The sequence below is a fragment of the Bufo gargarizans genome, chromosome 9 (assembly GCF_014858855.1).
Source record: "Bufo gargarizans isolate SCDJY-AF-19 chromosome 9, ASM1485885v1, whole genome shotgun sequence".
Classification (NCBI taxonomy): domain Eukaryota; kingdom Metazoa; phylum Chordata; class Amphibia; order Anura; family Bufonidae; genus Bufo; species Bufo gargarizans.
In genome coordinates, this window is record NC_058088.1 from 106,546,316 (window position 1) to 106,569,720 (window position 23,405).

General features: G+C 45.3%; 1 protein-coding gene across 1 annotated transcript in view; it reads right to left on the reverse strand.

Annotated features, from left to right (window-relative positions):
• Window positions 1-23,405, reverse strand: part of LOC122946707 (ligand of Numb protein X 2-like) — a 94,138-nt gene that overhangs the window by 40,145 nt on the left and 30,588 nt on the right. The window contains 1 exon segment of the mRNA XM_044306487.1: window positions 7,862-8,313. Coding sequence (XP_044162422.1) covers window positions 7,862-8,244 — 383 coding nt within the window. The 5' untranslated portion in view covers window positions 8,245-8,313.

The following is a 23,405-nucleotide window of genomic DNA, read 5'->3' on the forward strand; positions in this document are numbered from 1 at the left end:
GTAATTGAAATGATGCAGATTTCAAAATCCACACTGCAGGTCAATGTGTGTGCGGAGAATTTCTGCAGCTTCTACTATTGTTATTCACTTTGCTGGTGTCCTAATCTGCCCATTTGACCATTCTTCATACTGAAGGTTAATCTGTAAGCCTATGGTACTCCTTAGTAAGATACACATAGATAAGCTCAGTAAGTTATTGGGCCCCACACGTTTCATCCCCGGATCACAGTGTAATATTTACAGAGCAGTCCCTGGGCCTGGACTGTGTAATCATTCACCAAGGACTTGGCTTATGTCATGTGCCCTTGATCTTCAGCTAACTCAATATACGGTAAGGCTGGTCTCTACATCCACAGGCATGCACACCAGCGATATGAAACTTGGACGACTTCTGTCCGTGATGCTTTTTCCTTCAGTTTACTTCAGCGTTTTCTAAGATTCTGTAATAGTCTTGTAAAAGTTTTCATGGAGATATAAAAAAATATATGAAAAACACCACAAAGCATCTCCAAGCAACCATTTTTGAAAAACGGACTGTCCTTTAGAGTCCATTCTCACGTCCGTGGTGTATCCGCAATACACCGGGCCGCACATGGCCGGCACTAAGTAGAGAAGTCTTATTCTTGTTCACAGCTGCGGACAAGAATAGGACATGCTCTATTTTCTTGCAGAGCTGCGGACCGGAAGATCGGGGCCACTCTCCGGAAATGCGGATGCGGAAAGCACATAGTGTGCTCTCCGCATCCATTCCGTCCCCATAGAGAATGAACGGGTCCGCACAATTGCAGAACGGATGCGGACCACACTTGCAGACGTGTTAATGGAGACTTAGTGTGCTTCAGCTTTTTATCACTGACCCATTGGCTTAAATGGGCAAGTCCTGCATAAAAAAACTCATCAAGAAGCATGCCCTGCACTTAAGTCATCACTCTGAGGTCTTTCTTGGGTAAAAAATGCTAAATATAGGAATTTGCCGCAATTTTTTTTCCATACAGCCTGATCTTTCATTAAAAAAAAAATGCTCATGTGTATAACCCCAATTACTTTAATGGCTGTTTTCAAACAAATGGCGCCCACACGTGTAACGCCCTCGTGTGCATGCCTCTATTATGCAACCAAACTGCAAGGCTCGCTTTACAGGCAGAAGTGGGTCTCCCAGGAGGCAGCCAAAATGTAGTGCCCCTATGGCTGCAGGAATTTGAAGGTAATATCTCTGCCGGCAGTGGACGTGGTTGCAGCCACCACTCTAAAGATAAGGAAGATATATCAGTTAACTACAGTAATTATGCTGAAGGCTGCACATGAATGGGAGACGTGTATGGCAGCATTACAGTATTCTATAGAGCTGGTTTTTATGCAGTTTTGAAACCTCCGAATGTTAATCTACATTGACCCTTATGACCACAGCTGGCCCCATGAATAAGGATTCCACTGTTTCACACTGAACTTTACCTGCCGTTTCTCTAGTCACTGTATTTTTTCCATCTTTTTATTGGTTGTTGTTTAATCTGCTGTACCCGGATGTTACTTTACGGGTACTGCACACGGGTGCAGGTTTACAAACAGAAATCTGCACAGATTTTCTGAGTGTTTTCACACCAAATCGACACGAAAATCAGCATGTGTTAGGCTACTTTCACACTAGCGTTTTTGCTGGATCCGGCGGGGGTCAGCAAAAATGCTTCCGTTACTGATAATACAACCATCTGCATCCATTATGAATGGATCCGGTTGTATTATCTTTAACATAGCCAAAGACAGATCTGTCACGAACACCGTTGAAAGTCAATGGGGGAGGGATCAGATTTCTATTGTGTCAGATTGTGTCAAAGACTTTCATTGACTTGCAGTGTGGGTCATGACGGATCCGTTTTGCTCCGCATCCCAGGACATGCTGCGGTTTGCTCTCCGGTGTGAGAACAGAACGGAATGCATTTTTAAGCATTCCTTTCTGTTCAGTTACGTTTTGTTCCCATTGACAGAAATAGAAACAATAGTGTGAAAGTAGCCTTACTTGTGGTTTTTGGGGTGGATTTGATGTGGTTTTGCCTCAGATCTCACTCTGCACAGAAAGAGAAAGCAATGTGTACATGGGATTTCTCATACACTTTGCTGGTACCGTATTACACTGCGTGCTTTCCACACGAGTCCGATGTGTGCAAACAACAAGTCTACATACACAGCGTTTAAATTTTTACCATTTTTGTAGCATTTGTTTGGGGTCAAAACGCAGCCAGCTCTAGGCATGACATGTATGCTGTTGTTTTTCTCCTTGAGGTTGGTTATAGGACTTCAAAAAGGCCATAAAAATGCAATGAATAAAATGATGCAAAAACACAATAATCTGGCTTTGTAGTAATCTTTACAAGTGTAAATACATATTAACATACACTAAAGGCTCCTTTACACTGTCCAAGCATTCGGCCAGATAATTGCTAACAAAAATTCATAAGAACACTCGTTAGCGATTATATGACGGTGTAAAGGTGCCGCCGATTACACGATGCAGTCACCTAAAGGTACCTTTACACTGCGCAATTTAGCAGACGATGCTCGGCCAGTGTAAAGGAGACAAAGGGGTTGTCCCACATAATATTCTACAGTTTTCAAACCAGCACCTGGATCTTAATACTTTTGTAATTGCATGTAATTAAAAATTTAGCATAGCCACAGAGGTATTCAATAAAATGTATCTGTATAGCGCCACCTGCTATTTGTTTCTTATTTCTTTGTCCTGCTCACTGAGATGGTCGCACATGCTCAGTTTCATCCTTCAACTGCCCCCTGAGCTGTGATAGGGAGAGCATGGACACGCCCCCTAGCTGTGATAGGTAGAGCATGCACACGCCCCCTTAGCTGCAGCAGAAAAGACACGTCCCCTTGAGCTGTCAGCTTGATATAAATCTAGCAGAGCAATGAATGGGGAGATCTCTGGATCCATGTGAGGTGCAGGGCGGGTTCTAGCTTTGTTAGAAAGAGTTTCATTTTTTACTTTAGTCATGGGATAACCCCTTTAAATCACTGTTTGCTGGCAGCAGATTGTGCCTTCTAAACAGCACTCTGCTGCTGGCAAACAATGATTCAGTATGGGGATGAGTGATGACATTAGCAATCGCTTCCCCCTATACTGTATAGGACATCGCTGTACAGTATACTTTAATATTACTGATTACGATGCTGTCCTGACCATACATGTACTCTCTCATCATCTCCTGTACTTTCTTAAGTTCTGGACACCCACAGTATCATTAAAGGGGTTACATAAGAATAATACAGATTTCCCAGTGTGGACGACCCGGGGTGGAGATCATGCTTACCTGGTCCCCGCCACTGGGTTTAGTCTCGGACGCTGTCGAGTTGCCCCTTCCTTTTCCCGATGTGCTGAAACCAACATCCATCAACGGCCAATCACAGGCCACTGCGGTGACCTGTGATTGGCTGCAGAGGTCACATGTCCCGCCATCGACGGGTGTTAATTTCAGCACCTCAGGGAAAGAGGCAGCGCCAGAAACCAAACCCAGCGGCGGGAAGCAGGTAAGGCTAGAAGAGAACAGCCTGCTGGAATTCACTGCATGGGGCACTCCCGGATGCACCCGGAATGTCAGCCAGCCCTGTTAAGTATAATGGGGTCTGGCGGAGATACGGCAGACAGTACAGAAAATCGGCCGGACACAAACAGCCGCATGCTGCGATTTGTGTCTGACTGATTCCCGGCAGTCTGCCAGAATTCCATACTGGAGTGGTGAAACTAGCAGGTTGGCCACTCTGGGAGGTCTATTTTACTCTTGGATACTACCTTTACTTTAAACCAGATACTGCACTTGTGTTGCATTATAACCGCAGGTAGGGAATGTAAATGTCTGCCGGTGTGTAGTAGTCTTTACACCTATCTTACTCACAGCTCCTAGACAGTAACCACTGCTGAGACAATGCACAGGCATGCTGGGATATGGTGTTTGGATTGCAAATGCTGTCCGTCTGGACGTAACAGTTGCCCCCACATATCATTTCTGAGAAGACGACAGCAGGGACAGAAAGGTAGAAAGGTTATACAAAATCACAAGCATGGAGCTAAGCAGAATTACCATATGGAGGGAAATTTCCGGTCCCTTTTGCAGCAGTCTATGTTGTTGCAACGTGGGCCAAATTTATCAAATATCACACTGAGGCAGATTTACTAATCCTATAGATCAGGGGTGCACAACCTTTTTTGGTCTGGGCGCCACATTGTCACATCGCTCTAAGTTAATCAGCCTATTACACAGGCCGATGCAAAGTGAATGGGGAGGAATGATCGCTACCACAGTCATCCCTCCCTCAATCAGTTCTGTTGATTATTGGCAGCACATTCCTGATTTACATCTTTCATCCTGATAAAATATGCAAATCAGCCGACAAATGATCGATATGATGGGTATAGTCATATGCTCCGCTCCAGCCAATGACTGGCTTCAGTGGTGATGTGGCCACAAGCAGTGTTTCACCGCTGAAGTCAGTCATTTGCTGGAGAGGTGCTCCGGGACTTTCTTTCACTGCAGAGGACGGCGCTCACTGGTTATTACCGCCTCCTGCACCCCTAGATATACTGTAGGAGCCCTACAATAACCAGCAAGCACTTTCCCTGAGGGCTCACGTACACAGCTATTGTTTTGGTCCGCATCCGAGATGCATTTTTGCTGCTCGGATGCAGACCCATTCACTTCAATGGGCCCGCAAAAGATACAGACAGCACTCTGTGTGCTGTCCGCATCCGTTGCTCCGTTCCACAAAATGCGGACCACAAAACATGCTATGGGCGTCTGTATGAGGCCTTACTAGCGGGGAAAGCACTTATTGGTTAACCCTTTAATGACCAGGCCTGAAAAGGCCTAATGATCAGTCACTTTTTTTTGTGATGTAGCGCACGGGGTTCAAACACATGTAGCTTTTTTTATTTTTTAGACTACCACAACAATGTGCAGCTTTTTATTATATGACACACAGCTTTTTAACATATTTTTTAGTTTTATTAGGAAGAAACTGTACAATAATTTTTTTTAAAGGGGTTGTCCTGGTTCAGAGCTGAACCTGGACATCCCTCCATTTTCACCCCGGCAGCCCCCCTGACATGAGCATCGGAGCAGTTCATGCTCCGATGCTCTCCTTTGCCCTGCGCTAAATTGCACAGGGCAAAGGCATTTTTCTGAGTTCCGGTGACGTACCGGGGCTCTCTATGGGGCTGACAGGAAGACGGCTAGGGCAGAGCTAAAGCCCGCCCATCAGAGCCTGTGACGTCACCGAACACACCGCTGGGCAGAAGTTACCGCCCGGCAGTGTGTTATTGAAAACACAAGAGCCTGTGCCCTGCGCGATCTAGCGCAGGGCACGGGAGCGCATCTGAGCATGAGATGCTCCGATGCCATGCTAAGGAGGGCTGCCGGGGTGAAAATAAGGGTATGTCCGGGTTCAGCTCTGAACTCGGACAACCCCTTTAAGTCATTTTTATTCAAACTATAGCTCATTCTTTAAATATGCAAAAAAAGACCTTTGGGGGACACTGACTTTTTTATTTAGCAGATTTTCCGTTTATGTGTATAACTTTTTTTGTATTTTTAAATTTGTTTTTTACAATCACTTTATTATTTATTTTTTAAATATATTTTTGCCACATATATCCCCCAAGAGGTCATAAAATGGCCGCTGGCAACCAGTGAACAATCTTATTATTATTTTTTTTGTTAAAATTGTTTTTTTAAATGTATTTTTTAAAAGACCTCTGGGGGACAGACTTTTTTCCTTTTTTTTGTATTTTATCTTATTGTGTTTTTAAATTTATTTTATTTCTTAATATATATATATATATATATATATATATATAAACCAAAAAAGGATCACAGCAGCACAAGAACGATGATACGGGTGCAAATCCTCTCAGCCGTAGGCTCAAACGGCTATAGGTAAGTATAGTATCCAAAGGATGAGGCAGCACTCCAATTAAAGTGAAGAAATGGTGGATCTTTTATTCCCCTCTGCAACGTTTCAACCGTCTCATTGAGAAAGACCGCACATATATATATATATATATATATATATAATGAAGAAAATCCGCAGCACTCCTTGAAGTATAGAAAAAATGTGTAGTTTTATTCACACATGTCAAATAAGACAACGTTTCGGTTCTCTCACAGAACCTTATGACTTGACTTGAAAAAGGTTCTGTGAGAGAACCGAAACGTTGTCTTATTTGACATGTGTGAATAAAACGACACATTTTTTCTATACTTCAAGTGCTGCGGATTTTCTTCATTGTTTTAAGTCCTGAATCGAGGGACCACCGCTGGCACCACACAGCTATAGCTGAGCAAACGACAGGAGTGCTGCCTGAACTTCTTTTATGTATATATATATATATATATATATATATATATATATTAGTGCGGTCTTTCTCAATGAGACGGTTGAAACGTCAAGGGGCTTAAAGGGGTATTCTGGTTAGAAAACGTTATTCCCCATCCTAACGCTAGGACCCCGACCGTTGATGAGAACAGGAGCCCCCCAAAATGGACAGAGTGGCTGGTTGGAATGTGATAACGTTTTCTAACGGAAATACCCTTTTAATTAATATTATATATATATATATATATATATTTGCCACATAATTTGTCCCCAGAAGGTCCATGAAAGACCTTGGGGAAGACCGATTTTTTTTTTTTTTTACTTTTTCCACTGTAACTGGAGCATCCAAAGCCTGCTGGGTGGGGAAGAGGGGCTTTGTACAGGTCGCAGCCGATCAGGGTCTACTGACCCTGGAGCTCTGCGCTCCTCTGCCCACAAGACACCTGGCGATCACGTGATCGCTTGGTTTAAACTGCAGAGTGCTCTGCGTCTGCCTTCTCCTCTGCTCCAGACTGCTACAGTGCAGGGGCAGGAGCTGTCATCCTTCGCTGTGTGTGCTCCAGGTAGAAACACAGCTGATCGCACGATCAACTGTGTTTCTGTCCAGCAGGACTGGGGCCACATGCGGCCTGCAGGTTGTGCACCTGTAAGCTTAGACTGGCCATTTAGACCTGCAGCAGGGGCTCAGGCTGGATGATAAATGGGCTGCAGGGATAGACACTTTTTGTTGACTCTATACCAGCTATTGGTTGGCCTACTTTCAAAAATAGAATTTTACACCCGAAGAATAGGTCATCAATATCTGATCTGCAGGGGTCCGACACCTGGAACGAGTTGGCAGCGCTTCCTCATTATTACACTACGCCTTGTCTACTGCATAGGCAAACTGTCCATAGGGCCCCATTATGAAAAATCTATTTGACTCTGCATTCATTTCAATGGTGGATGTAATCCGCACAAAAATCTGCATCAAAATTCCCAAACACACACCTGTATACTATCAGTTGGATTTTTCTGCCATGTGAAAGACACCCTTTGGTGCAACTGTAGCGCCAAATCTCCAGAAGCTGCAGTCAAGCTTTAAAGGGGCTGTCCAAAATTTTATTACAGATGGCTTACCCTCAGGATAGGCCATCACTATCTGATCATTGGGGGTCCAACTACTCGCTCCCCCGCCAGTCAGCAGTTCTGCAGTAGCTCCGGCAGCAGAACTACACAGCTCTGTCCATTATGTAGTGGACGGAACTGGTTACTGCAGCTTTGCTGCCACTGAAGGGAACAGGAACAGTACTGCAGAAAACAGTTCCAAAGACAAAGCTGTGTAGTTCAGGCGCCGTCGGTGGTGTAGGATTTCTCACCCCCAATCAGATATTGATGGCCTATTCTGAGGACAGGCCATCAATAGTAAGATTCTGGACAACCCCTTTAACACCAATACATATTTGCAAGAATTACAATAATATCCGATCAGCTTAAGCATGTATACCTGTTGCGTAGGTGGGGCTCCAGCTCACATCGCTGCATCACCTGTTTACATTCAGCCAGGAAGGGACATATGATACTCAACTTATCCAGTAAATTTCTCACCAAAAGGCTAGACTTGTGACAGTCCTGAAAACACAATTTCTTGCGGTCCATAGGACAAAAGTCCTTCTCGTGTAGAAAATTCTTTAGGCACTTGTAGCAGTAGGTGTGGCCACATGGCGTGTCCATAGGTTGGAGCAATGGCTGCAGACAGATATGGCAGACCAGCTCATCATCCACCTCATCTTGGAAGTTGTAGATGTGGTTTTCAGAAGACACATGAGGCTGTCCGCAGTCACGACAAAGTTCAAGGGCTGTGGAGGATAGATCCAAAGGGTCAGCCATCGCCTGGACCTTTATTCAGCAAACAGGGTGCTGCCAGGCTTACAATCCAAGGCTTTACAGCATGGTTCTCTAGGGGATAAAAACAGAAATAGTGATCAGAGGAAGAAAGAAAACTGGGACTGCAGCATGGATTACTGCTAAACGAGAGATGTGAAAGAACTATGAATACCACAGAGAAGTGGAGCTCTCACATACCAAGACATAAATCAAGTCACATGGAAATCCCAGCAATAGTTTCTCTGCTTGTTGCTGAATCACCTTGCAAATTAGATGTGTTTAAAAGCCAGAGGCTCACAACAGTGCCCCTGGAAATCAGAATGAAGCGCTGCCAACCAGTTCAATTTGCAAAGCTGCTGCCTAGAGCAATCTAGAAATGTGCCGAGACCTCGATGATAGATGGATACTAGGGAAAACACAACCCACACCAATCTCATTGCATAACCCCAGCATACATTATGCCAGGTCCAGCCTATCACTCAGTGACTCACAGAAAGTCAAATAGCTAGGCACTGAAACCTCACCCAGCAGCTATGCCCTTATCATGCAATTTACAGCGCTCCATGTCTGTGCCTCCTGCTGCATTGCTAGGACTGTAGGGAGGCAGCAGCAGCAGAATGAGGGAGGTAACAGACAAGCTGCAATATGCTAAATACCTGCATGCTCCAGTGTTCAGACCATACAGGCTGTTCAGCTCAGACCCCAGGCTAATCGCAGGGGTCAGCAATGCATGGTGCTCTCACAGTCACCATTCAAGGAACCTATTGTTTTAGAAATATTTGCAGCTCAAGAACAAACAGAGGAAGCACGGCAGTAGGTGTGTCACAAGTCACAACCCTTCCATAGCCGGCCTGCTCCTACCAGGACCAGACCATTGACCCATGGCAGCCAGAAGGGTTAACACACTCCCATCATCATGTTCAGGAGGGACTCTAGGATTCTCCCATTATGAATTTATTGCCTAAATGTCTGCACTGCATTTACCAGACAATCTTATAGCTACATGACTGTTACTGTAAGGCACTGCAGACCCAGTGATGTGCTACTGAAAATGTTCGCTCATGCGGCCATCCGTTCAGGCCCCTGGCGCAGCGTCAATTAACTTAGACCAAAAGGATCCATACAGTCACCAATCATAGATCTACCAAAGATCACTACCAATAAAATAATTAGCAGAAAAGCGCTGTGACAGTATGTCTGTAATCTCTCAAGTATGACCACAAGGGGCTTAAAGGGGTATTCTGGTTAGAAAACGTTATTCCCCATCCTAACGCTAGGATCCCGACCGTTCATGAGAACAGGAGCCCCCCCCCCCAAAATGGACAGAGTGGCTGGTTGGAATGTGATAACTTTTTCTAACGGAAATACCCTTTTAATTTAAAGGGGTTCTCCGGGAATTAAGAAAATGAAAATACTTAAAGGGGTTCTGCAGTTCGTTTAAACTGATGATCTATACTCTGGATAGATCATCAGCATCTGATCGGCGGGGGTACGACACCCGGGACCCCCGCCGATCAGCTGTTTGAGAAGGCAGCAGCGCTCCAGCAGCTCCGCAGCCTTCTCACTGTTTACCGCTGGCCCAGTGACGTCACGACTTGTATCAACTGGCCTGGGCAGGGCTAAGCTCCATTTAAGAGAACGGAGCTTAGCCGCGCCCAGGCCAGTTAATACTAGTCATGACTTCACTGGGCCAGCGGCAAACAGCGCGAAGGCCTTCTCAAACAGCTGATCGGTGGGGGTCCCGGGTGTCGGACCCCCGCCGGTCAGATGCTGATGATCTATCCAGAGGATAGATCATCAGTTTAAACAAACTGCAGAACCCCTTTAAATATTACTTTATTATAAATATATTCTCAAATACCTTTCATTATTTATAATGGTTCGTATTGTCTGGGAAGCAATCATCACGGGAAACAAAATGGCCGCTGTCCCAATCACACATGAGGACAAGTTACTTTACAACACTGAGGTAAAGCGCTGCCTTCTCCTCCTCTCTACTTGTCAGGGATCATGATCCTGAATACAGCTGATAAGAACTTTAGCTGAATCTCTGGGGAATTTAGTTTATGAGGAGACATGTACAGAGAGGACGGACAGGACAGACTGTGGTAATGGGGACAGCATACTAGTGCTGCTGCTCATAGCCAAACCTCACCCTCCTCTCATGTCTCCTCATCATCTCCATTCCCACAGAGATTCACCTGTATTCAGGATCAGGATTCCTGACAAACAGAACGGACAGGAGGATGAGGCAGCTCTATGTCTCATTGTGGTGAAGTAACTTGTCCTCCTGTCTGATTAGGACAGGTTATAAGTGTACTGATAGGACGGCGGCCATTTTATTTCTCCTAATGATTGCTCCCTAGACAAAACAAGCCTTTCTAAGTAATGAAAGTTATCTGTGAATATATTTATTATAAAATAATATTTAAGTAATTTTTTTTTTTTTAATTCCTGGAGAACCCCTTTAAGGTTCTTTCAGAGTGCCTTTACACATGTTGGAAAAACCCACCAGAAAATACGCAGCATAAAGACTTCCCCCATATTATCATATGGGTTGAAAAGTATCAATCCCTGCCGAATACCGTATTTTTCACCCCATAAGAGGGATTCCCCCCCCCCCCCAAATGTGGGGGAAAAATGCCCCTGCATCTTATTGGGTGAATACTAATCAACGCTTCTATTATGGAAGCGCTGATTAGTACCAGAGGACCGGGAAGCGGTGAAAGCTCTGTACTCACCGCTTTCTGGTCCTCGGCTGTGCAGGGTTGCGCACAGTGTGACCTCACTGTGTGCGCAGCCTTCACAGCCGAGTACCAGGAAGAAGAGAGATAGTGCTGGTGATGAGTAGCGGCGGCGTCCAGGAAAGGTACCGGTAAGTGGTGTATTTATTTTATTTGTGCTGATAGCTGATATGAGGCTGGGGGCTGATATATGAGACTGGGGGCTAGGGCTGCAGTAAACAATTATTTTAGCAATTGAGTATTCTACCGATTATTTTAACGATTAATCAAGTACTCTAATAAGAAAAATATTTATAGACTGTTTTCCTTTATAAAAACTCATCAGACCCACTGCCATCAGTCCCCAACACCCTTCGTTTCCCTCAGTGCCATGAGCTCCACTCCCTCGGTGCCTTCAGCTCTCCCCCACCTAGTGCCATCAGCTCCACTCCCTCAGTGCCTTCAGCTCTCCCCCACCTAGCGTTATCAGCTCCACTCCCCCAGTGCCTTCAGCTCTCCCCACCCGGTGCCATCAGTTCTCCCCCACCCCAGTGCCTTCAGCTCCACTCTCCCAGTGCCATCAGATGCCATGTCCCCCACTGTCATCTGCCCCTCCATGCTATGCCCCCCCCCTGTAGTTACCGCGCAGGAGGCACTACCCCGCCGCTCCCCGGTAGTCACTGCACAGGGGTCACCCCACTGCTCCCCTGTTGTCACAGCAGTAATACCATAGTGTTGGCATTCAGGAGCCTTGGAGAGCCTAGTGCTGCTTCCACACAGCTTTCCCAGGCACAGGCTTCCTACCTGTGTCTATGGTGGAGTGGATCCTGGCCAAAGCCTCCTGGTGCTCCCCAGCCTCCAGTAGCTTTGCTCTTAACGGGCACACACTGCCAGCTGCCTGAGCTGCACACAGGTCCGGCAGAGCGGGTGCCCCATGTCCCCCTGGCACAGCCGGCAGCACTTCCTGGGCCCTCCTTGCAGACAGGGCCAGCAGTACATGTGCCCGCACACCACACTGACCGGGTCCGGCAGGAAGCCGCCACAGCCCGGACACCGCAGCACACACTGTGTTTTCTCCCACACCACGACCGAGCCCCGGTACTGCCGCAACAGACACTCCAGCAGAGGCTCAAGGGAGGCCACGGAGGGGCGAGTGGGAGGCTTCACTTTACTCACGCTCTGTGGTCACGTGATTTAAACGAATAATCTACACAGTGAAATTGCATCAAGGATTTTCTTGACTCGATTACATCGAGTAATCGTTGCAGACCTACTGGGGGCTGATATATGAGACTGGGGCTGATATATGAGGCTGGGGGCTGATATATGAGGCTGGGGGCTGATATATGGCATTGGGGGGCCGTTATGAGGTCTGATTGAGATTTTTCTGCCATGTGTGAATGTACCCTTAGGCCTCGTCCACATTTCCGTGTCAGTGACACGTCCGTGAAAAAAGCGTACGTGTTTCATCCGTGAAGATGTCAGTGAAGGACCCGTGGTTAGTCCTTGTGTCAGTTTTTACCATCTGTGTGTCATACGTAATTCACCGACGTTGCTTAGCTGAAAATCAATTTCCAAAGAATCTCCTATCAGTCTTCAGTGAAAAATGCCATCCATGGTGTGACTGTGATTTTCATGCACCCATAGACTTCTATGGGTGTGCTTGATCCACATCACGGATCAAAGTAGTGCATGTCTCAGTGTTTTTTTATTTGTTTTTTACTGACTCACGGTCATAAAAAATAAATAAATACTGAAATGTGGACACATTTAAACCAATGGGTACGTGTGCTGTCCGTGGAAAATGCTTACAACACGTCAGTGAAAAGGCCTTAGGCCTCGTTCACTTTTCCGTTTTTCCCTGACGCGTGCTGTCCGCATTTCCTGTGGACAGCACATCTACACATTGTTTTAAATGTATGTGTTCACATTCCAGTATATTTCTACTGACCGCGGGTCAGTAAAAAAATCACAGGGACATGCACTACTTTGATCCGTGGTGTGGGCCAAGCACACCCACTGAAGTCTATGGGTCAGTGAAAATAACAGACACACATCTGTGTTGTGTCCGTTTTTCACTAAAGACTAATAGGAGATCCTTTGGAAATTTTCAGCTGAGCAACGTCAGTGAATTACGGATGACACACGGATAGTAAAAATGGACACACAGACCAACCACAGATCCTTCACGGATGAAACATTAAAGCTTTTTTCACGGACTTGACACTGACACGGAAATGTGAACAAGGTCTTACATGGAGCAATCATAGCTGCCAAAAAGAACTGATGAATGATATACAAGTCCATCGGGGCTCACATATGCAAAGTGAGTGGGAGGACAAACTTTTATTACGATTCAGTTTGCATATTGCCGGCAGCATATCCCGTTTACACAGGGAGATGTGCTGCTGAGAAAACAACGATTTGTGGTGCCAAATGAAAATGGGATTACCGAATAAGCATTTGCTTGTTTGTTGGGTGATTAGCCGCACATTTACACTGGGCAGTTTTCAGGCAACATAATGAAAGCTTGAATAACCCTCACTTCTTTGGAGAAATGAAACAGAAAAGTAATTTAAAAAAAACACAACAGCAGAAACATCATCTGCCTCACAAAGTGATATACTGTGTTTTTTCCATAAAATAAATCAGGATATCTAGGAAGAATCCCAGCATATCTCCTTCTGGAATAGATAGACATTAAACACTGCTAAATGCAAGGAGCCAGCACCCCATACAATATTCCTATAGGCTTGCCCGTTATTGCATCTATACACAACTACTTAAAGAGGTTGGTAAAATATATTTTTTAAGATAGGCGGGGGTCCGATACCCGGCACCCCACTGATTAGCTGGTTGATGGGAAGGTGCAAACAGTGCCAGCGCAGCCTGCCCTCTATTGTTTACCTGCTCGCTGTCGCAACAGCAGCGGTGAGCAGGTGTAATTACAAGCCGTCCCACCAAAATGAATGAGACGGCTTGTAATTACAATGAAACAATGAAGGGAGGGCTGTGCTGCCACGGCGTGCACATGATCGGCTGAGGATAGGTCATTAATAAGAATAACTTGGACAACCCCTTTAAGATGAGTACCCTGAATAGGGGGGTGGGTTAAGATTCTATTCACAACAGGTCTACTTAAGGCCTCATGCACACGACCGTATGTATTTTGCGGTCCGCAAAAAAAACGGATCTTCAAAAAATACGGATGACATCCGTGTGCATTTCGTATTTTGCGGAACGGAACAGCTGGCCCCTAATAGAACAGTCCTATCCTTGTCTGTAATGCGGACAATAATAGGACATGTTCTATTTTTTTGCGAAACGGAAATACAGAAACGGAATGCACACGGAGTACCTCCCGTTTTTTTTTGCGGACCCACACGGAAGGGACACGGAATGAAAATACGTTTGTGTGCATGAGGCCTAAGGGTGTAATGTGGTCGTGCTGCGGTTAGGGAATGCATGCCTTTAGGATGCGTTTGTTAAAAACAGCTGCTCCGCAGTAAGACAGCAGGGTGGGCACAGACCTTCATTATACTGTATATTCTCGGAACGCTATTACTTTTCACTAGCGCTTTTTATAGCACAAAAGAGTCAGTGCCCGAGGCCTGGGTGACATATTCTACACTCCCACACATCAGTGAGGGAAGCCGGAAAAATAAGGACAGATTCACACGTTTGTGGCAAATCTGGGATGATATGCGATGGTAGAATATTTTTGCTAATATGTATTTCTTGAGGAAATAATGAGCTGTTAAAAAGTGTAATACAATTTATTGAAATTGTTCTGAACGTGAGGGAAATAATTTTTGTAATATACATTTCTTTTCCTAGTGAAATAGGCACCTGAAGTTCCACTGCCTATCATACTTTGTAATCTGTATTCCGCTGTGTATCGGAGTGCGGATTCCCCTGTGGTCGCACTGAGCGCTGTACAGGAGGCAGCATTGCTGATCTGCCTGTACCAGCGCTGCTCTTCTCAAGTTTGACCTAGATGTGTCTGGCCAGCTCCCTGGTGAACTCCTTGGCATTTGAGGCTGTAGCAGAGCGGGCACAGGCAGGGCAGCAACGTGCCTTTAGACAGTCACAAGGCCCCTTCCCGTCATTTGCCTGCTCGTCAGTGGAGGAGAGTGCTGAATTGACATGGTCATATGGGGATGAACGATGGCTCATGCTATCGCTCATCCCCAGGTTCATTGTTTCTGGGCCGTTGATCACTGTTTAGACAGTGAGATCTGCTGCCCAGAAAAGATGATTTAGGTGTCCCCATGAACGATTGTTGCACCCGATGAACAAGCATTTTGCTCGTTCATCAGGTGATCAACAGCACCTTTACACAGGCGACTTATCAGGAACAAGGTGGAAAATATTAGCCCAGTGCTTTGACACAAACTGTACTTTGATTAGTAAATCTCCCTTTATTCACTCATTTAATCCTTTCTTTACAGGACGCCAAATTATTCAGTAGTTTATGCCCGGCTTTACACTAGTTCTCCAGACGCCAGCCAAAAGCTGGTCCTTAGTGTAAGATACAATCAGGGCCGGGATGACGGGCTCCATTCACACGTCCGCAAAATATAGAAAGCGGCAATGTGAGTTCCGCTTTTTGCGGACCGCACATTGCCGGCACTAATAGAATATGCCTGTTCTTGTCCGCAATTGCGGACAAGAATAGGACATGTTCTATTTTTTTGCGGACCTGGAAGTGCGGATCTGCAATTCCGTATCCGGTTAGCACATCGTGCTGCCCCATAGGAATGAATGGGTCCGCAATTCCGTTCCGCAAAATGCAGAATGAAATTGTGGACGTGTGAATGGAGCCTTAATGTCAGTTGAAACACTGATTTCAGCAATACCAGCTGACCATCTAATCTGTATGGTGTTGTGCCAACTCTCCCCAATGACAGCTTTCGGGGAAGAGAAATGTTGAATTTCAGCATGCACAAGAGAGATGCCAGGTGTGTCTGACAGGGGCTCACCCCACTGAGAACACATACACTGCCTATTGTGCGTGTGTGGGGGGCGATAACAAGCGTTCAGCTATCTAAAAGTGTATATTGCTTCACATGTCAAAAATGGTCAACATGACTGACCAAATAATGACCAGGGATAAATCAGCAATTTCCTAAACCGAAAAACAAATTGCGTTTAATTTAGAGGACATCTGTCAGCAGATTTGTACCTATGACACTGGCTGACCTGTTACATGTGTACTTGGCAGCTGAAGGCATCTATATCGGTCCCATGTTAATATATGTCTGTATTGCTGAGAAAAATCAAGTTTTAATATATGCAAATTAGCTTTTCGGAGCAACGGGGGTGTTGCTGTTACACCTAGAGGCTCTGCATTCCTCTGAAATTTAATTGACAGGGCCGTGCAGTAACAACATCATCGCACCTGCCCCTCAAAGCGGAGAGAGGACATAGCAGTTGCAGTGAAAGAAGAGCCTCTAGGTGTAACGGCAACGCCCCCATTGCTCTGAGAAGCTCAATCGCATATGTTAAAACTTGATTTTTCTCAGCAATGCGGGCACATATAAAAATGGGACCAACACAGTGGCCTTCAGCTGCCAAGCGCACATGTAACAGGTCAGCCAGTGTCATAGGCACAAATTCCCAGATTCCCTTTAATGTATCATATTTTCACCTTTGCATACTAGTTTACACTACTTTGTATTACTTACCTTATACTCATCCAGAGTTACAGCCTCTTAACTCAGAGCTGCATTCACAGTTCTGCTTGTTGCTACTGATACATTAGTGGGACAGTACGATTGCTGGCCAGTGCCTAGTGTAAAGAATACACTTGCAAGGACATAAATCATCAAGCGCTGCGTAGATATTGGCCACCAAGAAAGCTAGATTTCAGCTCTGAAGCCTGCAGACTGGGGAATGCAGCACTGGATTAGAATACAGACTATAACGTGGGATCACTGTGTACAGTCTGCATGTTTATCGTCAGAAACCATAGTCATTCCTTGGTCTATGAAAACCTGGAACTTACTTTGAAATAAAAATGTAAACCACAGATGGAGATAAAAGCGGCTTTATGTTTTTAGTTTCCTTCAGTGGTCGCACATTCCAACAATCACCATACCTGGGGTACACTGATCACCTTCAAAACCCAGAGGCTGCCATTCCATTCAGCCACAATATGCCAACAAGTGAGCAAAGGCTGGCAAACTGGGGGTAGTAGTCAACATCCCTCCCACATTTAATTCTAGTGTCTATACCTGCAATATGATGATATCTAAGGGGCTGTTCACATGAGGTTTCCAGCCTCCATCTCCCATGCTGCAGAATCTATTCCTCCTACAGAAGACCGTAACATACGACACTGCACAGGCATAACGTTTAGTTTTTTGTTCGTGGGCTCCCATTGTAACAAAGAAAGTCTACTATGTACTCTACACCATATACCAGCCCATGAAAAACGCTGAATATAGAACATGCTGCGATTTTCACACAACGCACAAGTGATGCGTGAAAAACAACGCTCATGCACACAGACCCATTGAAATGAATGCATCAGGATTCAGTGCGGGTGCAATGCGTTTGCATCACGCATTGCACCCACGCGGAAAACTCGCCCGCGTGAAAGGGGCCTAAGAGTTCCCTGTGGTTTATCGATGATTGCCTATATCTGAATGCGGTTTCTGACTTTATCCTGAGAAGGACACCTCCTGGAAATTCGGAGCAGCGCGGTCCTATACTGAAACTTACTGACATAATCTGTACAGGCTCTTACCTGGCACCCATAGGCCAGTTTCAGAAAAGAGCAGCCAATATTACCAACGAGCGTCCTGGTCCAACCGCATATAGATCTGTATAAAGCCTCATTCACACGTCAGTGTTTCATGGACAGCACACGTCCCCATTAATTTTAATGTGTGTATTCACACATCAGTGTTTTAGCACGGTTCGTGTTTTCAGCACAGATGCATGCTCTATTTTGTCCGTGTTCACGAATCCATCACTATAGTCTATGGGTCCGTAAAAACCACGGATGCCATCCGTGTTGCATCCGTGTTTCATGGATCATTAGGAAGAGATGCTTTTAAAATTATTTTTCAGCTGTTCAGTGTCAGTAAAACACAGATGTAACACGGAAAGCAAAAAACGGACCCACCACGGATCCTTTACGGACAGCTTCACGGATGCATCACTGACCACCTTCTCACACATTTAAACACTGACAAGGACGTGTGAATGAGGTTTAATGCTGCGAGTTTGGGTCTGCAGGGCCCACATTTGTACCAAGACACTCGTCCATTTGTCACTTGAATGGGTCCGCAAATCCGGAGATGCGGTGCGGAACGGAACCACTATGGAGTGCTTCCTGGGGTTCCATTCCATTATCTTTTTTACAGAACCGACGGATTGCAGACCCCATTAAAGTGAATGGGGTTGTGATCCGCATGCGGCAGCCCCACGGCCGGTGCCCGTGCATTGCGAACTGCAATTTGCGGTCCACAGGATGGGCACGGAGGGCCTACAGTCGTGTAAACAAGCCCTAAGACTGACTGACTGATGGAAAAAAAAAAAATCTTTGTAATTTCAGTATTTGAGGCCCGACTCTAGCATCTAAACTGTCATATGTCAGTGTGGTCACACATTAGTCAGAGGATGGTTGATCAGTAGTTGAACTAACAATCATCTGGTGAACGTTCATTTCGCAGACGCGGCCAAACACGCTGTAGTCCATTAGTCGGTCAGGGACACCAGAAGATCTTTCTAGGAACGTTCAATGAAAGATCTTTTGTCTGACTAATATTAAATGCGGACGACTTCTTTTCAGGCGATAACAGTCGGCTAAAACAATTATTCCGTTAAATTTCAACCAATGAACGTTTGTTTTGGTTGAACTCGTCCGTTTTGATCAACTTTCAATATATGTGTATGGCCACCTTAAGCAATGCAGCTGTGGTGATGTGGGAGCTGGTAAAGAAATCATCTGTAGGAATCGATTTCCTATATAGTCTGTAATGTCCTGACCACATGTAGACAGCAATATGCTAATAGAAGGCTTTCTTCCACAATTCTCTAGTGTGACGATCTATAACCTGATGATTTAAAATGCACTGTTCGTTCTCAGCAGCCTGCGAGAGAAGAACCAAGCCCCATGCATACTAAGTGTACGGCACTGCTACAGTTCATGTCCAGTAATGCATACGAATGCTAGCAGACAATAATTCTCTATAGTGAATCATCCAGAGATATTATCTGTGATCTGTATACTAAACACCGCCAGGCTCCCGTCACTGGAACCACTCGCTCCCACATCCTACAGAAATGTTCACAAAGTCCAAAGGCCCATTACACTGGTCAATGATCAACACCACATTAAGGCCTCATGCACACAAACGGGTCCGCATTTCTTTCCGCAAATCGTGGACACCTTCTGTGTGCACTGTTCTCACTCCCATCTCTAGAAAGGACTACTCTTGTCCACAATACAGAGAAGAATAGCATACATATATATATATATATATATATATATATATATATATTATATAATTTGCTTAAAGGGAAAATGGATGCAGACAGCACATGAATAACGCGTTGTTGTTTTTTTTGTGGACCCATAGAAATTCACTGGTCCGTGAACGGCCACGGATAAAAAATCCTCCACTGTATGCATTTTTGCTGGGGATCGCCATTAGCAACGGGCCACAAGTGCAGGATTTGCTCCCCTGTATACACATGCACAACTGGGTTTGAGCACGTCTGCCTGTTTAACACCACGCCATTTTTTTCAGTTGGTTTGAATTTAATTCATACAAATAGAAAGGTTATAAAATAATACAAAAAGTGTAAGCAGAGTCATGTATAGTAAATACAATACCAGTGGAAGCAGATGGTCCAGAGTTTGAGGCAATGGTGATGGACTGCGAGGTAATGCCCACTGGCCCTGCTTTCTGCATCACCAGGTACGGAGCCAGGATTCCCACGTTTTCCTGCAATGGTTTGAATAACTGTGGTCCATATACTCAGGGATCTGATCTGCCTTCTGCTCTACTTGAATTAAGGACTCAAAGGCACAGATATAGTTTAAAAAATGAGTGATTATTGAGCAGTAATATTCAGTGGAACTATTGAAACAGGTAAAGGTGTGTCCCAACCGGTAATCTCTACAATTTAACATTGTGTTTATGACCAGGAGAGGACGAGGACAGCTAGTTGTAGAATAAGTCGATAAGTGCTAAGTATATAACTACAGCAATTCAGGGCTATGGCAAAGCTCATCACTGCTGACAGAACAATGTGCAGAAAAGACCAATTTACTGAATTACTTAAAAAGGGGAGAAAAAAAAACTATTACTACCTGATGATCTAATCCAAGCAACCAAAATGCAGCAGGGCTCAGTCAGCGGGGTCTGGGAATACAATACAGCATGAAGTCATCTTTCATTCAGCAAGTTGAAGGAAGCCACTTGCGGTCACATTAGGCCCGTTTCACACTTGCGTCGCGGCATTCCGGTTTTGAGATCGGGCAGAGGATGTCAGAACCGAGACGGACATTTCATTCTCAATGGGGACAAAACTCCTTTCCATTCTGTTCCGTTTTGGTGCGTTTTTTGACCGGTCACAAAACCTCTGCAAGTATTAAATGGCACAGATCCGTTTAATTCCGGTTTTGAGATCCTCCCCGGATCTTAATACCAGAATGGCACAACACAAGTGTGAAACAGGCCGTAGCTGCTAAAATAACTATGAAGCCTTTACAAACAGACACAAAGGACTGGTACGAGCACTAATAGATGCAGGTAGGCACAGACACAACAGTGCCATCTACATAATCCACAGTGAGAACTGTAGGAACAAGTATTTTCATATTAACCCATGCTAAGCTGACATGTGGAAATATATGGCCACACGGAATGGGCAGAAGTCCCTAGATCCACAGCTAAAAATATGCAATTTATGGACAATGTGTGCTGTTACCAGTCTTCGGGGTATGTCCACAGAAGAGGTCACGGATTTCACTCTTTGCAATGGCCAGTGTGAAATCTGCTGCAAATCCAAAGCAAAAACTGCAACAAATCTACATGGAAGCCGTGCAGATTGTGCCATGGAGTTTATGCTGTCAGGGCCCTTTACACAGACGAGAATCTGCCAGATAATCACTAACAGGCATTTATAGGAACGTTACCTGGCGTTGTAAAGGTGCCACCGATTAGCCGATGAATGAGCGAGATGCTCATGTCCTTTGTGCAGGCACCTAAATAGTCATTGTGCCGTCTGATCGTGATCTGCTGCTGGCAAACTATGATTCAGTATGGGGATGAGCAATGGCATTAGCAATCACTGCTCCCCATACTGAGGAGGAGGACGCTGCATAGAAATGCCGTGCTCTCCTCCACTGACAAGCAAGCGATTGCCGGGAAGGAACGATTTCTTCCCAACAATCGCCGGCTGAATTAGCCTGTGTAAAGAGACCTTTAGGCTACCTGCACACGTTGAGGATCACGCACGTTTTTTCCCCCAGCGGATTCTTTTGTGGACAAACCATGGTGTAATTCAGTACCAGCAAAGTGAATGAGATTACACACATCTCACTTAGGGCTCGTTCAGATGGCCGTATGCTGTCCGCGAAAATGCGAATCATTTTTTTTGCGGACAGTTCAGCATGTCCGCAAAAAAACGGATTGCATTCAGTTTTTTTGCTGACCCATAGACTTTAATGGGGCCATGTCCTGATTTTCACTGACAAGTATAGGACATGTTACATTTGTTTTGCGGGGCCGTGCAATGAAAAAAAAAAGGCCTCATAGAAGTGAATAGGTTTAGAGAAATTATCTGTGCCTAGCCTGACCAGAGGGTTTGCCTCAGCTCAAAGGGGGTGCTGTCCTAATATGCAACATTTAGCGCCCAAAATTCTGCCACAATTCACGTCAAATTCAGTCTCAAACTAAGCCAATAAGCGCAACGCACTATGAAAAATCTGGAGCAGGTCCGGAGTCTAAGTGTACACCATGTACAGGATTGTGTGAACACCGCCTGAGCCATACTCTGTGACCCACAACTGGGGTGATTTACCAGCTTTGGGCTATGTAAATGATCGCCCATGCCTATAAGAAGCAGTGTTCCTCATGCCTTTTCTCCTGCCTGCGTATGTTACAATATCACCTTTTTTGTACATTTTGAGACACTTCCACATTGGGATCCTAGAGACTTCTCTGGACTCATGCACACAAGCGATTTTAAAGGGAATGGGTCACGTCAATTTTTTTTTCTGCCAGTTAAAACCATATAGTGACACATGAATTTTTTTCTAACCCGATTGTATTTTCTGATTGCAGATTTCTTTTATTCTATTTCTGAACATACGATAACTACGGTGCCCGTACATGGAAGGAGCAGATAACATAACCTCACCTATTGTAATTGGTGGATCTTGGGATATCGGTCATTGTAATCCTACCAGTGAAAAGTGATCTGAACACAGCACGTCTCGCTCTCCCGCGCCGGCCTCTTCCCCTCAGGCTCCCGACTCACCCGATCAGCTGACTAGCTGATGTTGCGCTGAAGTATTGAGCGGCGCTCCGCGCTGGACGCGGCTCCTGGATCCTGGATCATCTCACCTGCGGCTCATCGGTGGTTGCCGGACGTGCTGACCCTCCGTTGCTCTTTTTTCGCTTCCAGTCCTCCCTCCTGCTCGTGTCTGATTTCAGCTGCTTCACTGCCCCAGGGACCTCCTCTCTCCTTCCCTCGTCGGCTGGCTTGCTTGCTCGGCCCTTGCCTCCCGTCTGCTTCCTCCCTTTGGATCCGGAGGTTTTACCGCTTTGCCTACGGCTTCTCCTCTACTGTTTGTCTGCCTGTAACCTGGACTGTCGGCCATTCCTGGACCCCTGGACACGTGAGAACATAGCCTTGGTTGATTTTATTTTTTACATAGCGCTGGTTTCTGTGTTGCTGTGCTGCTGGGAGGACGTTTTTTTTTTTTTTTTTTGCCTTGCCTTGTTTTTTCCCGTTTTCTTTCTGCGGGATTAGATGGGGGTGAGGAAGCGGCTAAAAGGGGGGAAAATAAGGCGATAAGGAAGCTATAAGGAGGTTTAAAGGAGAACATAAGCTGGGAAAAAGAAAGAAGCAGCGGGGTGTGAAAACAACAAACAGGAGAAAGAAAGGGAAAAAAAAAAAAAAAAAAAGGGGGGGGAATATAAATAAACTGGAAATTAATAAAAAAGGGAGAGGGCGAACGGGGGAAAGAAGGGAAGAGAATGGCCCCAAAGCGACGATCAGTGGACTCCTCGATAACTAAATTGGGGTCAAAAACACCAGAAAATAAGATCGATAAGTTTTTGAAATCACCATTCCCTATTGAAAAAAATCCACCTAAAGTTAAAACCTCTGCTAATGTGAAGAAAAATGTTAAAACGCCCCAGTTTGAGGAACCCTCTGAAGACGGATCAATGGAGGCAGACCAGGAGGCGGTAG